Here is a 16,836-nt window from a genome sequence, read left to right as displayed (position 1 = left end):
TCAATGTCCATTCCTTTTGCTGACCATATCGCTTTGTCTTCTTCTTGAAGGGGGGTAGGTTGAGAAGCTGTTGGATGCTACTCTGAGTTATTCCCTGGAGAAGGTTGACTAAAAGCATTGGGAACGTGTACGGTAGATGACTTAGAGGATGGCGCAGAGGTTGTCTTAACCATTTTGGAAGGATCTGATTCTGGCATATCTAGGTTTGATAGAAGATCAAAATTGTTGCTAGTGGATGGTGCAACAGAGGTGGGCATGGTGTTTTTTGGTCCATGGGGGGGTTTTTTGGTATGCTTCTTTCCATTTGCGACTTTGGTGAACCCTTCAGAGTTAGATTTTTCCAAATCGTCTAAGGGTTTAGGAGAGGCATTTAGGGGGCAGTCACGGTATAAATGTCCATGAGCATGGCATTTCCTGCATCTAAAGGGCACATGTTCATAATCTATGGGTTGAATCCATTCAAAGTCATCATGAAGGAGACTTACCGAGTCCGTGAGTGCTTTGTCGAGTCGCATGTAAACGCATATGCGAGCATAAGATGTGTACCAGCGGAGCTTTGTTTCCTCTGCAATCTTTATGAACTCTCCTAGCCCGTTGCCAATAGCTTTGAGTGATTCTTCATCCCAATATTCCAAAGGTAAGGAGTACATGTGAATCTAGACTGGTGCCCAGCTGAAGTCTTCCTTGTCTGGGTTAAATCTTTCTATCCAATCTCTTAGATATAGACCCGCGGCATTGAAGAAATAGGGACCTCCATCGAGAATGTGGTTTCTGTCTTCAATACAGTTGAAGATGGCCGTAAAAAAACCTTTGGGGCCTAGCTGAAGGGTAACATGCCCTTTTGGCTTCCATTTGGAGGCTATCCATCCTTGCAGGGCTTTCTCAGTTGGCCAGTAGCCTATGAATTTACCTATAAGCACATGATCTTTCATATATTGGATTTGAGCATTGATTCTATGGCTGGGTAGATCGATCTTGGGGCATTCCGCTGCAATAGGCTTGCATGTGGAAGATGTTGCCTTCTTTGGTTCATCAGGTACCGTGGAGGTGTGCTCCTTTCCTTTGTTCCGATCTTCCGCTTCCTATTGCTGTGCAGGTTGGATCGGTGGCTATTTCGTGCTCCTGGTTAAGGGTTGTCCATTTTCGTCCCCATGTAGCCTGTTTCCAGTGTTGATGCCTGTAGGGGGAGGCCCTGTGGCCTCCCCCATCGGAATGTTCATTGTTTGTTTCTGTCGAATCAGCTAAGCCTGCGCTCGAAGTATGACAACTTGATTCTGAAGGTTTGACACTTATGTCTCTATGCCATGGAAAGTTTTGTCTGAAACCCTCGTCCACCATTTTCCTCTCATCCCCTCGCAGTATGCATGATTCGGCTTCCCTTAATTTTATATGGTGATAATGATCTATTTTGGCAAGGATGCAGGTGTTTTCAATACAATTTTGACGTTTGGTCTTATTAGAATGTTTGGCTAATGCGGAAATTTTAGAATGATTATGTTTTATGTCTGCGGAGTGTTATTGAATCCTAGTCATGATGGAGAGACCAGTTTCACCAACATAGGGTTTTCCACATGAGCAAGGAATTAAATAGACACCTTTTTGACACATAGGATTAATGGGGTCTTCTATATATTTAAGGCGACTATGAATGGTGTTTATGGGCTTGAAGGTAGCCATAATGTTACTCTTTATTACAATGTGGGAAACCTTGTATATAGTTCCCAAAATGTAGGGGAGGTGGACCTTACCGACAACATTGTCCATATGCTTGGGTCCTTTATTGGAATTTTGGAATGCCCTTATGCCTTGGTGTCTCTTGTATCAATTCTTTTTTAAAACCTCCATAAGATGGGTCTTTTCTTCTTCCAAATGTTCTTTGTCATAAATTATCACAGCTCTAGTTGTCAAAGTGTTAAGAACACCTATTTTTTGGTCAGGATGATCGTGGGAGCTAGCATAGAGATATTGCTCAATGTGTGTCTTTCTTCGATAGACCTAGTTAGAAATGAAACCATCTTGATTTCTGGTAATGAATGGTGTTTATGGACTTGAAGGTGGTCATAATTTTATTCTTTCTTACAATGTGTGAAACCTTGTATGTAGTTCCCAAAATGTAGGGGAGGTGGACCTTACCAACAACATTGTCCATATGCTTGGGTCCTTTATTGGAATTTTTGAATGCCCTTATGCCTTGGTGTCTCTTGTTTCCATTATTTTTTAACACCTCCATAAGATGGGTCTTTTCTTCTTCCAAATGTTCTTTGTCGTAAATTCTCACATCTCTAGTTTCCAAAGTGTTAAGAACACCTATTTTTCGGTCAAGATGATCGTGGGAGCTAGCGTAGAGATATTGCTATGTGTGAGTCTTTTTTCAATAGACCTAGTTAGAAATGGAACCATCTTTATTTCTGATAATGAAAATGTCAAGGAAGGGAAGGCTACCATCCACTTCAACTTTCATTGTAAATTCGATACAACTGGATTGACTTTTAAGGTGTTGTTTGAAAAAAAAAAAAAATCTCACATCCATGTGCCCATATGATGAATGTGTTTTAAAATTTTACAATGAATTCAATGGATTGTGAAGTAGAGTAATCGACCTCAGTTATGGTCTCCCTTAAATGAATTTGATTTCCAAATAGTGGCTCATGCAAGTTAGCTTCAGTTTCAGACAAACTAAGAGCAATGATGTCCACAAGTATAAGAGGTGGTGTTAGTAGGGAGGATTCATAGTGATGATGATCTCTATAAGGAATGGAATATAATGACATGCAAGTGTAGTAGTTAGGTCCTAAAAAGTAATCAATAGGACAACCAAGTTGCATATCATCCCAAGTAATAACTAAGTCATGGCCTCTCAAATTTATTTGTCATCATTGAAGAGTACGGTTGAAGAGGACAACTTATATTCACACCCAAGGGGTAAAGTGGCTTTGTTAACATTAAGCGTGATGGCACAAATTCAATCTCCAAACCTAAGTGGAGAGAAGGTGATTCTTGATCCAAAGGATTATGCTCAATGTGATTGTTTATTGTGCAAATAGTAGAGGTGGTGAAACGAAACATTTGCAAGGTTTTGCCAACCAACCAACAAGAACAAATGACAAAAATGTCATGGGTGAGATTCTTGCTCTAGGTAAAAAACAAATGAGGATCACAAAATGAGATTTTATGTAAGGTGACAATATATCCTTCATGTGAAAACAACTTCATGGATCAAAAGTGAGAAGACAAAAAAGCCTACATGGCATATATGTAATCATGGCCCAAGAGTAACTTACATCTGATGTGGGTTATGAAAACATCATTAACCCTCTTACTACCTTTACTAAATTAGAAATCGGTTAGAATTCCTATCAAGTCACATAATCTATCATCAAATGCCTAAAATTTGGTTAGCGTCGAAACAAGGGAAATTGAGTCAAATCTTTGCCAAGCAAACAAGGACGTAACATAAAAATAGGATCCTTCATTAATTGAACATTGATAAACAATGTTATAAATTATTACACTTATTTGGAAAAGGGGTGGAAGAAGAAAGATGTTCTAGTATCAATTGGTCTCGTTCAAAGGTAATGGCCTTAAAACCTAGAGGTGGTGCATTTCCATTTTTCTTACAGTGAGTAATCTCAATAGACAATGGGCCATTAGAAGTGGGAGAGGTGTCGCTAGTCCGATAGCTAAGTAGTTGTTCTCAAAGTACAAGTCACTTAGGGCGTGATCAATGAAACCTCAACATCCACAATCAAAATATATGGGGCCTCAACTATGGAAACACTCATCAACTCCATTGTGAAATAGGGCACTGGAAAAGGCCAAAGGAAGTGTGGGAGGAAAGAGCATGCATTTTTTGTTCTTCCGGAAAAGTGGAAATAGAAAAACATTTCATTTTAGAATGTGAGGCCTTCAAAGACAACAGGAAAAGTTATGCAGATATGTTGGCAACTAGCTCTTGGGATAATCTATTTAGCAAGGGGTTTGTCAAGAAGTTGGGAGAATTTATTTTGAAGCTTTGCAGAAAAAGGGTCGAATACATCAAGCAGATGAAGAAGCAATCTGTCCCATAGGCTATCTTTAGCCTCATGGACGTTAAAAATAATTTCCTTCTTTCTTTCTTTCTAGATCATCCTGCAAGGAGTGGCATGCAATTTGGCAATATATATATATAGATAGATATATAATTAATTATTTAATTAAAATAGATTAATTAATTAATTAAAATCACTAGCCACATTGTTGTGAAGGTGTACAAAGTTCTAGGAGCTCTTAACAATCACAAGAATAATGAACCACTCTAGAATGGTGCAAAGGGTGGTTATTTTTAACTCTATTCTCCTCAATGAACTTAGTTTCTTTGGACCCTATATGAGATTTCCCCTGCCATTAAGTTCAATTCCATCTTTTCCCTTCGTAATTCTTGTGCTATGTTTTCTTCTTATTCTATTTGGATATTTCTTGGTTAATAGTTAGGTTAGAAATAGCATTCAAACTTTGGCTAGGTTCAACAGTAGGAGATGGAACCAAGTTAACATTTGGTGAAGGAATGGGTGTCTCATATTGAGAGAGGGAACATTAAAGGATGACCCTTTTAAAGGGGTCTCCACATTAGCATTTATAGAAACATTTATCATTCTAGGATCAAGATAAGGTGCTAAAAAGGTTTTAATTAAGATAGTATATTAAGACATGAATGATAAACTTAATATACCAAGGGGTGCAAATCAATCAAGAAAGTTACAAAGGCCAACTTATTAAACAAAAGTAATTCCTATGATTAATTGAAACCAAAGGGTGGAAAGCTAATTCAAAGTTAAGGCCAATAAATAAATTAAGAAATTACTTGTGTGAACAATTAATATCTATATATGGAAAAGGCTAATTAAGAGTTGACATCATTGATAAACTAATTATTCAATAACTTTTACTAATGATTATAATAATAATATTAAAGCATACCTCTATGACATACTAATCAAGGATTATTGTTTATATGGAATTTCCTCTATAGTAACAGAGTACTTATACCCATAGGACTACCCAAGACCTATGAAAGATGGTTCACTGGAGACCTATTTAACCCCAATGACACACATGCATACATGGAGAAATAAAAAAAGATAAAACACAATGGATGTACCTTAGTTTGAAGGTGGATGCCCATTACTCTTGGTAGTTGAATACCTTGATATCTTTGCTCCTAGAGCTTATCACTTGTAACTTACAAAATAGACAACCAAATCCACTATATCTTTCTGCCTACAATCCACGTTAGCATGTTGGATTTTGTAAGTCGAGAAGGTACTTTTGCACAGGGCTTCTATTTAGGCGTGCAGAAATGACCCACATTCTCCTTAGAACACCTGCTCTAGTGTGAGCAAGTTGCTAATGTAACTTAGCCTAAGTCTAACTTAGGAAAAGCACATATTAATATGTTGGCTTATTGAGCGAAAAGAAACTAAAAAATAAAGTAAATTACTTTAGTAAGTTTCAATATTAGTTGTTGATATCAAGTGAGGCAAGACATTTATCACTTTGATAATAGGGTTAGGGTTAGGGATTTATCTCAATGTGAAGTTATAAAAGCAAGGCCAATGAGGAGATATATGCACTACAGCAGTACAAGATTGAGAGCTACATCTCAGTGAGTGGTGTGCTAGGTTCGAGGGAGTGTAGAGAAGTTGGAGATCTAAATCTGTGGAGAAGATCAAGCACTGATCTATGGAATATTTGTTGGTTCAGTTCCAGATTAATTTCACTGTGCATTTTCTCAGATGGGTAATTATCCCAAGATGAGAGCCCACATAAGTTTGGCTTATTTTAATGAAAAACTTGCTGGGAAGAAATATGTTTGTGCCATTGTGATTGAGTTTTTTATATTTGATTTCACTAAAAAATTTAGGAACCTAGTTGTGTGTTTATTTAATAGATCGTTTTTTCTACTAGGAATTAAATATTGGTTGCTGGGTTTGCAAGAAAACTAACATGGTATCAGAGTTGGATCTCTGAAAAATGATCTTGGAATAATGGAAGCCAAGGTTTGTACAAGATCATTGGGCCAAGTTCGTCCATGCTCATGCAAAGGCAAAGAATTTTTTTAATGGGTTGAAGTAAATTAGTCGTACGGTTTAGTTGAAAAAAATAAACAGAAAAAAGGAGCTAAGTTTTTAAAGTCAGATAAAAAAAAGGTTCACACAAGGAGGTGTGTAGGGTGGGTGGTCGACACATCTGACGACTCGGGAAAATTGATGTGAGGAGAGCACCCGATCGACATATCTGGTCGAGGGCGACAGGATTATGGAATAGCCACAGGCAGACGCCAGCAGTGGTGGAGGATGGGAGCCCAGACACAAGTCACAACATCTTCACGACAAGAGACAAGGAAAATTGGCAAGAAGAGTTAGGTCGGAAGATTGCAAGGAGACCAATCGTGGCTACAGGTAGTCGAATCATTGAAAGAGAATTTGATCAATTATGTTAACAGATTAGCTAGTGGCAGCGGCAGCAAAGGGTTGTTTTGGCATAGGCGGTGGAGGAAATAATAGTATCAACCACATGTTGTGAAGAATTGGGCATAATAGTGCGAGATAGATTATGGTTGCAGTGTGACAATTAGAGTATAGTACCCATTCTACATACTTTTGAGTAGACCTAAGTCGAAAAAAATGAAAATACATGAAAAAAGTGTGTTGAACACACTTTTTCCGAAGTGGGCCTATTCTAAAGTATTTTCATTTTTTTTCCAATGTGAGTCTACTCAAAAGCATGAAGAGTGGGTACCCATTGTATGTGGAGTTTAATTTTGCATCAAATTAGTCTCTACACTTGACATTTGAGTAAACCTACACAGAGGTAAGTGAAAAATATAATAATAAGGTAATTTCCTTTCCTTTTTTTTAATTATAACTCTTATTTTATTATTTTAACTATTATTTTATTTTTTTTCTTAAAAGACCCATTTTAAACCTCAAAATTTCCCTAATGAGGAAAAGGGGTCACCGTCTTTCAAATCTAGTTTGAAGAGCTTAATCATCAACTGAACTACTTCCAACTCTAAGTGTGAGTCATATAAATCTTTCAACATCTTCAACGCGTTTGTAATTAGAATAATATGTGGACTCACCTCTTCACATAAAGAAGCAACAATCAGTTCATAAGCTTTGTTATCTCTATTCTCCTATATGGTTAGATCTTTATTTGATGTGGGCTTGGCAAGTGCATTGTCACCTTTTCCTTCACAAATACCTTCTCATAAGTCATTAAAGATAAGGTTGTGCATGATCTTTCTAGATCCTTCATGGAAGTTCTCTTTGTCAGTGAGTAGTACTACAACAATGGAGATGAGAGAATGCATCTTTACCAATATTTTTGAGCTGCTACAATCTCACCTATTGAGCAAACGCCACTAAACTTTTAACATAAGAAAATGATTGACAAACCCAAAACATCCATAATATTAATTTATGAGAACTTGAAACAATGGCTAAAATCAACTATATAGTCCATAGTTTTTTGTTATATACTCTATATTTAATAGAAATTTGTCATCTTAGATTAACCTCATGATGCAACCACGCATGCCCATCTCAAAAGGCAATGCATGTTATCTTTGGCAAACTCTTACAGAAGCCTTGCAACAACACTTGTGGTTTATGACGCATAGACATAGGTTCAGGAACATAGATAGATTTAGAAATGTTGGGAACAACTAGATGTGCAGGTATCGAACCCATCAAGACCTTGACTTTGAAGAAGCTCGGCGTCAAGTGTCTTAAACACTCCTTAGATCTCTTTGCTTCTCTCCATGGCAACCCTCGACATCCCAATCAACACAATGAACAAATAATGAGTAAAATAATGTGTAAATGAAGAGAGGTACAAAATACATGATGCATACCACATTTAATTGTATGAAATTCTCTAACAATTGTCTCTCAGGTCTAGCTTAAAGTGGCCAAAGTAACCAAAAAAAAGAATAAAGGGATATTTTCCTTTGGCAACGTTTCGCTGGTATGCAAAATTTGGTAGAGTGTCACAGCCCATGATAATTTTACAAGCTCCTAGTCCAAGTGAGCCAATAATAGAGATGTGTGGGGATATATTTCGTTTGAATGGAGAGGTTGTGACTCAATGGAGAAGTCAAATGTCATGACATGAGAGGCTTAATAGTGGAATGTTGAACCCTAATGCTAAGGGAGAGCTATGGATGACAGGGTTAATTGTCGATTGTTGAACCCTAATGCTAGGGGAGAGTGATGGGTTTGTGTTGGGCATTGGTTGTAAAGTGATGGATCTGATACCTAGCCCACAAATGAATTATCAGACAAGGTCACATGGAAAATAGGGTTAGGGTTCTATGCCCTAAACTTTGAATTTTGTCATGAATGGTGCAACAAGGGAAGGAGGTTGTGTAAATCCTAAAAGTTTCAAGAGAAACATCTCAACTTCCGAGCTAGCAAAATACTTGAGCGTGGCACAACCTAGGCACAATGAGAGTAACAAACAAGTCTAACGCACACACAAGTTGTGGACCTGACGAAGGGGACGTTTCTGAGGGAACAACATGCTGAGATGGCGAGAAGTGTTTCTAAGGGCTGCAACTGCAACATATAAGTAACAAAAAACAAGCCAAAACACCTAAACTTAGAACCTAGGACCTATGCTTTGATACCATATAGGCCAAGATGTCTTAACTCCCCAAATTATGTTTTACATTAATGTGAACATCATTATATACATGAAGAGAGATGACTTTTGGGATTTAGAATCCAAAGTCTCTTCCCATTCTAACTATTCAAATTTCTCTATTTACTTATTTTGCCCAATCCTTAATATATATATATATATATATATATATATTTCAGGTCCCATTTCATATATACATTTCCATTTCCTTGTACCATGCATGCAACTTACTTTCAAGGCCTTTGAGATGCTATTTCTTAATTCACACATTTCATATTTAATATTTTTTAACTTTTCAAACCCGATATAAACATTGCTCTATAATTATCCATTTTGATACATCATTAACCCTATGAAATATACTTATATAATCATGTGGAAGCTAAAGTTACTACTGATATCTAAACCATCTTAACAAGACTTCATCATATTGTTATTGTACCGCAATAAACCTCAATAATCCCAATAACCTCATTTATTGTGTTACATCTGACAACATCAAAAAGCATCTATTACTTCCACAGCATCACCAGATTATAGGTCATATAAAGCCCAGACTTACTATAGTAAAATATTGATATATAGAGAGAACACGTCATAGGAGCAAGGTCACTGTCGTTATATTGATATATAGAGAACACGTCATAGGAGCAAGGTGATGTTAATGAAGGTATTGGGTGTAGTTTCTTGTATTATACTTTATATTAAGCCCAGTCTCACTATAGTAAATTCTTCAGCAACACTAATAGGAGTAAGGTCATATTAGGTTATTAGATGTAGTTTTGGTTATATTTCCAAAACCCCAGTATATAGGTCATATCAAGTCCAATCTCACCATGCTAGAATAATCATTTGCAAATATCAAGAACATGCGAATAGTAGTAAGTTGGTGTTAATGAGCGTATTGGGTGTAATTTATTGTGTTACATGTTACATAGAGCCCAGTCTCACTATGTAAATTTTTCAGCCACACTAATAGGAGAAAGGTAATATTAGGGTATTAGATGCAATTATGTTTTAATGTCCAGAACCTCATTTAAAAATGGAAGAAACAAAATCTTATTTCGAAGGAAAAAGCATTTTTATTTTTATTTTAATCAGTGAGAAAACCTATAATAACTCAGTTGTTAAACCAACAGCTGGGACAACCATCACTGGCTGCTATCTGCAAATGTAGGCTGACTAACCACTGTTATTCAAGGAAAACCACACCAGAATTATCCATTCATGGTCCGTAAGAAGTCGGGCTTTCACTCCTGCTAGATGTCTCTGGGTGTTGGGTCATTAACCTGTTTCCTTACGCCCAAATAAGACAAGCTCAAAAAAATATCAAATCAATGGAATACATAAAATCATAGCTAATGAGAATGATCATAAATTCAGACACAATCTTCAAAAGGATTCTTTAAATCCGTTGGAACGAAACTCACTAGGAGTATTACTTATCATGATACGGCTTAATACACAACGGTTGTCAATGCATGCCCTAAAACCTACTTGCAAATATTTATATCAGAATAAACAAAACCATTGGCATAGATAACTTGCAAATATTTATATCAGAATAAACAAAACCATTGGCATAGATAACTTATGGTGGAAGAATGATGGTGTGATATTGCCTATCACACAGCTACAAAAATTAGACACCCAAAAAACCATAGGCAACAGCAGCAAGTATAGAAGAAATGGACATGTTAACTAGATTTCACAGTAGAAACAAAACATGAAAAACACAAATTTGGAATGCAGTTGTAACTAGGTGATTGGCTTTTTCTTCATCTTCAACAGGGTAAACAAATAGCATCGAAGAGAACTGGTAAACCAAAACAACCACCAAGATTCTAGTGTACCAAGTAATGCACAAGAGTGAAAAATAGCATTATCAATTAAATTTTCCAAGCAGTACCGCATAGTTTTTCATGCATGTTGCGTAAAATAAAAACTAGAAATACTGTCCAGATAATATTACCAAATAAAATTGCAATTTTTAAAATGTAAAGATAATATTACAACTAGAAAGCGTGTACAATTAGCATTATTGGAGGCAAATAAATGAGTGCCTAATCATATGGAAAGATATGGAAAGATACTCCGGTTGAAGACTGCACACATGCACATATTCAAAAACGAGGCTTGTTGCATCCAGCTTCCAACATTAACAATGCTCGAGGACAAAACAGCCCAATTCAGGAGAGGAATATGGTTTAGGTCAACCTCACACAAACATATAATAAAAAATTGTGTAAAAATGTAGTAATGGTACAAATGAAATTACTTTAAATTGTGATTTGGAAATCTAATACTTAAACACCATATAGTCCTATCCTACTCAAAATATTATTGTAGAGACTTCCTACTTGAAGTGAAGATACCTTTGTGTCTTCCAACAACATACCAAAAATAGACCGAAACTTTATGAGTTTGGCAAAATATTCCACTCAATTAACCCAACTAGATAGAGGAGTTCACTCTAAAGAATTTCGGAGTTCTGCTCCATCAGGTGAAAGTTGAATACCCGTGGTTTAAAGGACCAATGGATGTGCAAACTAATGCCAATGGAAGGGAATAAAAGAATTGAGGACCATACGAATAATTTGGAGTCAACTGGACCTGAAATCAGACGATAAAGTCTTCCAAGTGCTTTTTTTTCTTCATCTTTTAGAGCGCAAGCCCAGAATAATATTATTTTTTATAAAAATAAAAAATAAAAAGAGATTAACCAAGATCAGTAATCCTACCTTTCAAGTTGGCATAACTATCTACCTGATACAACTGAGGATAAGTATAATCTGCAATACACCAGATGTAGCTGGTGAAATGATGCTACCAGTACACTGTATCCCAATAGGGTGTACTGATTCACATACAGACAAAGAATCTAGAATGCCAGACATACTGCTATTCTGGCCTTATAATGACCATAAAGGGATGCCATACAACCTGCCAGACACAGCTGTGCCCCAAATGCATAAATCCCGTGCTACTTCGGTACACAGTGAGCTATATTTATCCTCATCAATCTGAGACATCAAGTAATAAACGTGTTGCTATCATTAGCACTTACCAACCAACATATTTTGCATACATGGCCCAGAATTTTGACTCAGATTAAGCTACAATAAATATTTATTGCTTCACTCCATTGCAAACGTGAATCACTGGTGGAGGCATGCTTATGGAAATATATAAAACCATCAGATGGCCCAGTGTTTCAAGGAGTTGAATCACTAGCGAGGAATATTTATCCCCTCATTGCCAAGCTTAGACCTCTTTTAGCCATATTAAACCTATGGAGGATGTCCAATGCCCATCATTAAAAACTGCACACAAAAGCATCACATGCAAGAAAAAGGAATCGCAACTACAACTGGAAACAACAGCCAATGAAGTTACAAATGATTTAGGAGGAATATGATCGAAGATTTTACATGAGGTAACCTTACATGCCTTCCAACTGGTTCAAATTCCTCATAATCATATCCCTAAGACAAAAATATGACCACGTTCTTACAATATACCTCCAACATATCAAAATTATTAATCACTCAAACATCAGACATCAGATCCACTTTAACATTTTGATAATGTAACTGCTGCATAATGCAATGCAAATATGAACACGTTCTTACAATATACCTCCAACATATCAAAATTATTAATCACTGAAACATCAGACGTCAGATCCACTTTAACATTTTGATAATGTAACTGCTGCATAATGCAATGCAAATATGAACACGTTCTTACAATATCCCTCCAACATATCAAAATTATTAATGACTCAAAACCCCAGTGAGGTCCACCAAATCGGAGTCTCAGACATCAGATCCACTTACATTTTGATAATGTATCTGCTGCATAATGTCATGCAAACAGTTTTCACTGCTAGAATGCACAGTAAAGTTGCAACACATACAAACTAATGAATCACACACATGAACACATATATAAGATCCAATCTATAATAAGAAGGTGCAAAATATAATGTAGGGAATTGAAAATCCTCAATAAAAAATTCACAATAAAAATAGGCATATACAAAAGAGATGTTGCAACTCATATCAAGTTATGTGCTTATATTTCACAATACACTCTAGAACAAGTGTTGGACATCTTCAAATATCTTACCAGCAAAATCCACCGGACCAGAAATAGATGAAAATTGAATAGTGACAACATTTGAGACCCTTACATTCTGATGTTTCCCATCTTACCTAGAACGTGAGCATCACTTTCAGCTATAAATTTGTCTATAAAACCTATTACAGGGAAAGGCAGACCTGGCATAATCTTCACCAGATTGCAAACTACATAAATACAGCAGAAAACAGCAAAAGCTAAAGGTTTAAGCTCTTTCAACGTGTCTTTTCTCAATAAAAAATATGATAAGCCAAGTTTTGCTTCTCATTATATAAAAGAAAATGGAATGAGAACCATGTCATTTGTTGAGAAACTCTGAAAGCGAATACACCTCTTAATTTCACAAATTCTAGCTAGCTCTTACAATGTTTCTTTGGAAGCCATATCCCCCTCACCATGATATACATTTTCAGCCATTTGCCAGATTTGGAGAATGTTATCTTCAGCCACACTAGCTATAACCCAATCCTCACATCCCTCTTAATTTCACAACTTCTAGCTAGATAAAAGTTACACTGCTTCTTCAGGAAGCATATCCTCCTCGTCATGGTATATATTTTCAGCCATTTGCCAGATTTGGAGAATGTTATCTTCAGCTACACTAGCTATAACCCAATCCTCACATGGGTTCCATGAGAAATCTGATATCTTACTAGTATGTCCACCATGAATAAACAGCAACTCAGGTGGTCCATCTTCTGCATCCTCTGCTGTTTGCTCATCGTCAATCCTACAAAATCACGTGATAATCTTCTAAATACAACATTGCAACTAAGAACTTCAAAAACTATGAAAAATGTAAATATAATTGAGAAAATAAATACTTAATATGGGAAAAGCATATTCAAGAAGCGAAGTCTGCATATGCTGTATACAGATGACCACATAAGTAGGTCAATGGAACTGAAGAGTACAACCAGTATGAATACAATGTGGGAGTGCCAGCACAACTGCTAGAAAATGCCGAAAATAATACAAAAAAGAAACAAAAGTATAACATCAGAACATATGTATAAAACCGTGACAAAGGTACTGTGATACAAAACACTAAATGAGTTTGTCCAAGAATGGAAAGGTGGACAACCCAACCAAAGAACCTGTCAAGAAAAAGAGAGTGAGAGTGGGATATAAGACCAATTTTATCAGAACCAGACCACTCATCAAACCAGTCAACTCCAGAACCAGGAACTGGACCAAAAATGGACAAAAAATCCAGAAACTGAACCAGAACCAGACAAAAAATACATAAACATTCAAATTTTGCTATAACCAAATAAAACATGTCTATTCCATCAATATGAATCCAAACCATTATAAACAATTATGAAAAGTTTATCATATAGAAAGCCTGCATATAACCAAAATAGCACCTAGTGCAATCCATCTCTGGACCAAAAATACATCAACAAAGAGCCTCTAGATGGCCTCTAGAGTCGAAAAAATTCATTCTACAACAAATACCTACATATCATCAAAATCATTGCCTATATTGGGATCTGCATCATCAATATCATTAAAATAAGATAGAAAAAGCTTAACAAGTCAAAAGATTTTGTTTGAGTGATTGGTACATTTTCAGTAGGGTCATGACAAGGGAGTTCAACAATAAATGCAACCAACATTGAGGTACATAGAGGGCTTAGTGCTATAGATTAAATGCTAGTTCCATATCCTCACACATGACAAAATCCAATGGAAACTTTGCAATCCCCCCAATCATGAAAATTCTTAAGCTTGATGGATTTTGAGAGGGGTCTAAAAATATACTTTCTTCGTATGAAATCCAACGAGGTTGGAACCACTCTCAACCATCTTGAAACAATTAACGGTAATGTTAAAAATTCATTCATTTTCATACTTTTACTTAAATTTTTAACATTACCATTAATAACATAGCATTAGTGTTAATTTTAGTTAACAATGGTATGTTCTATGCTTAAGAGCAATTTACTTCAATTTTTCTTATTAGCCCAATATCAATTTCCAGATTAGCAATCACATTAACATGACAGTAAATGCAAATAGAAAATAAATTAAAACAGTAGAAGACAAGCCAATGCAAGAGGACACAAGGTGTGGCGCACAACCCCAATGTGGGGAAACCCTTTGATCAATTCTTCTTATTATTCTTCAAAAGTTCAGCAAAGAGAGCGAGTACAATATACAAAATTCACTTGCCCAATCAAAGTCAAATCTGTCCAGTCAAACTGCAGTCACAAGAAGCCCTAACCAGAAAGTCAACACTGGTCAACATGGCAGAATTTCTCCTCCAAATCAGCCCGGTCAAACCCAGCCAACTCAGCTTCCAACAGTAATCCAAATCAGCCCAAAACGGTCCCAAAAATAACAGTCAAACTTGGTCAACGCAGAGGTCAAACATGTGGTTGATGCTGGTCAAACAGCTCAGGTTGCCTCGATTTCTGTGCACAAAAATGCAGCCTGACCAAACAGAATATTCCCCAAGAAAAACACAGTCAAACTCGGTCAACTGCAGCTCGGTCAATGCTGGTCAAACCCTCCTGCAATTTGGTCAATTGCAGGCTGTCCTATGCACGTGTGGAGAGAGAAGCTGCCCAAAAATCTGTACACCCAATCAGATGAGAGATATAGATGTGTGAGAGATGAGTGTCCAAATGAGGTAGATGCTCCTATTTATATGTAACGTTGAGGATGAATAGACGTGTCTTTTGGGCTTCTGAGCCAACATAAGATCGCTGGCCGACCTTGACAATTTGTCCATAAACGAAATAAATTCATAATTCTATTTATACATGTCAGAATGAGACGATCTTTAGATCAATCCTGCACCTCTCAGAAAGAGGAATCCAATAAAAATATCAGTTGCATCATATGAGCTGCCAAGGTGGAGTCTGGCCCTAGTTGCCAAATTTAACACTCCTTCTCAACTAGGAAAAACTCTACCGCTAGACCATCTGACAATCTGTACCATCCCTGTCATACCTGCTTTGCTCATCCCTACTCTGCTCTGCTGAACCATGAAGAAATAATGAAGAAGAAATGATCGAGAATGTATCATACCATTCTCCACTGGCCCGAAGTCGGTCTTCAATAATCGAGAGTGTATCATACTACTCTCCACTGACCCGAAGTCAGTCTCCATTGATCCTAGATCAATATCAAATATCCTAGCATAGGGAGTATGGTAGTACACAATGTGTCCATCGGTAGTACTATGGACCCTATCCTCATTTGCCTACTCATTGGCTAGATGAGAGGTACTTCCCATGAGTCCCGGACTACATGGATAGGTTGTATCCGCAGGAGACGTGAACCACTCATCTTGCTCGTATGCCATAGGAGAAGGTGAACCACTCATCCTATGCATATCTCAACCATCATGGGGTATCACAGAGGAAGGTGAACCACTCACCCTATACATCGCGCACTGCTAGGGGAAGGTGAACCACTCACCCTATGGTCACTCATTGGTCCAAGAAGTACCCCAAGCCCCCCGGAGCTCCCAGAGCTCAGTACCCACCTCATACGGTACCCTCATAAGAGGGTCTCTCCATGACTCCAAGTCGTTCATGGAAGGTTAGGAATTTGACCTTCCCCAGCGACTTCGTAAGAATATTTGTGACCTAATCATCAATCCTAATATGACGGAGCCTTATTGCTCCTCATTGTACCATATCCCGGATACAGTGGTATCTAATATCAATATACTTGGAGCAATCATGAAACACGGGATTCTCAGAAAAACGAATCCCACTTTGGTTGTCGAAGAAGATCACAGTGGTATCTAGGACATGTCCAAACAGTTCACTAAAGAGCTTCCTCAACCAAGCAGCTTCACAAGAGGCCATACTAGCAGCAATATATTCGGCCTCAGTAGTGCTCAAAGCAACCAACTTTTGCTTCCTGCTCATCCAGGATATCGAAGCAGAACCTAGAGAGAAACAACATCCCAATGTGCTTTTACGATCCACCACACTGCCATCCCATTCAGCATCAGAATAACCATGGAGCCTCACATTCTCGACAGTGTAT

At 37.2% G+C, this 16,836-nt stretch overlaps 1 protein-coding gene across 1 annotated transcript in view; it reads right to left on the bottom strand.

Moving 5' to 3' along the window:
• Positions 1 to 12,732: 12,732 nt before the first annotated feature.
• The window catches only part of LOC149226195 (histone-binding protein MSI1), a 95,908-nt gene continuing 91,804 nt past the window's right edge, over positions 12,733 to 16,836 (bottom strand). Inside the window, exon 6 of the mRNA XM_089377427.1 lies at positions 12,733 to 13,555. Within this exon, the coding sequence (XP_089233553.1) occupies positions 13,336 to 13,555 (220 nt within the window). The 3' untranslated portion in view covers positions 12,733 to 13,335. The remainder of the gene's footprint in view (positions 13,556 to 16,836) is intronic.

Source organism: Pinus tabuliformis, chromosome J (assembly GCF_031772625.1).
Source record: "Pinus tabuliformis cultivar Carrire ecotype Pingquan chromosome J, CPIR1, whole genome shotgun sequence".
NCBI lineage: Eukaryota > Viridiplantae > Streptophyta > Pinopsida > Pinales > Pinaceae > Pinus > Pinus tabuliformis.
Note: the sequence above shows the minus strand (reverse complement) of the source record. Positions and strands in the feature narration are given on the sequence as shown.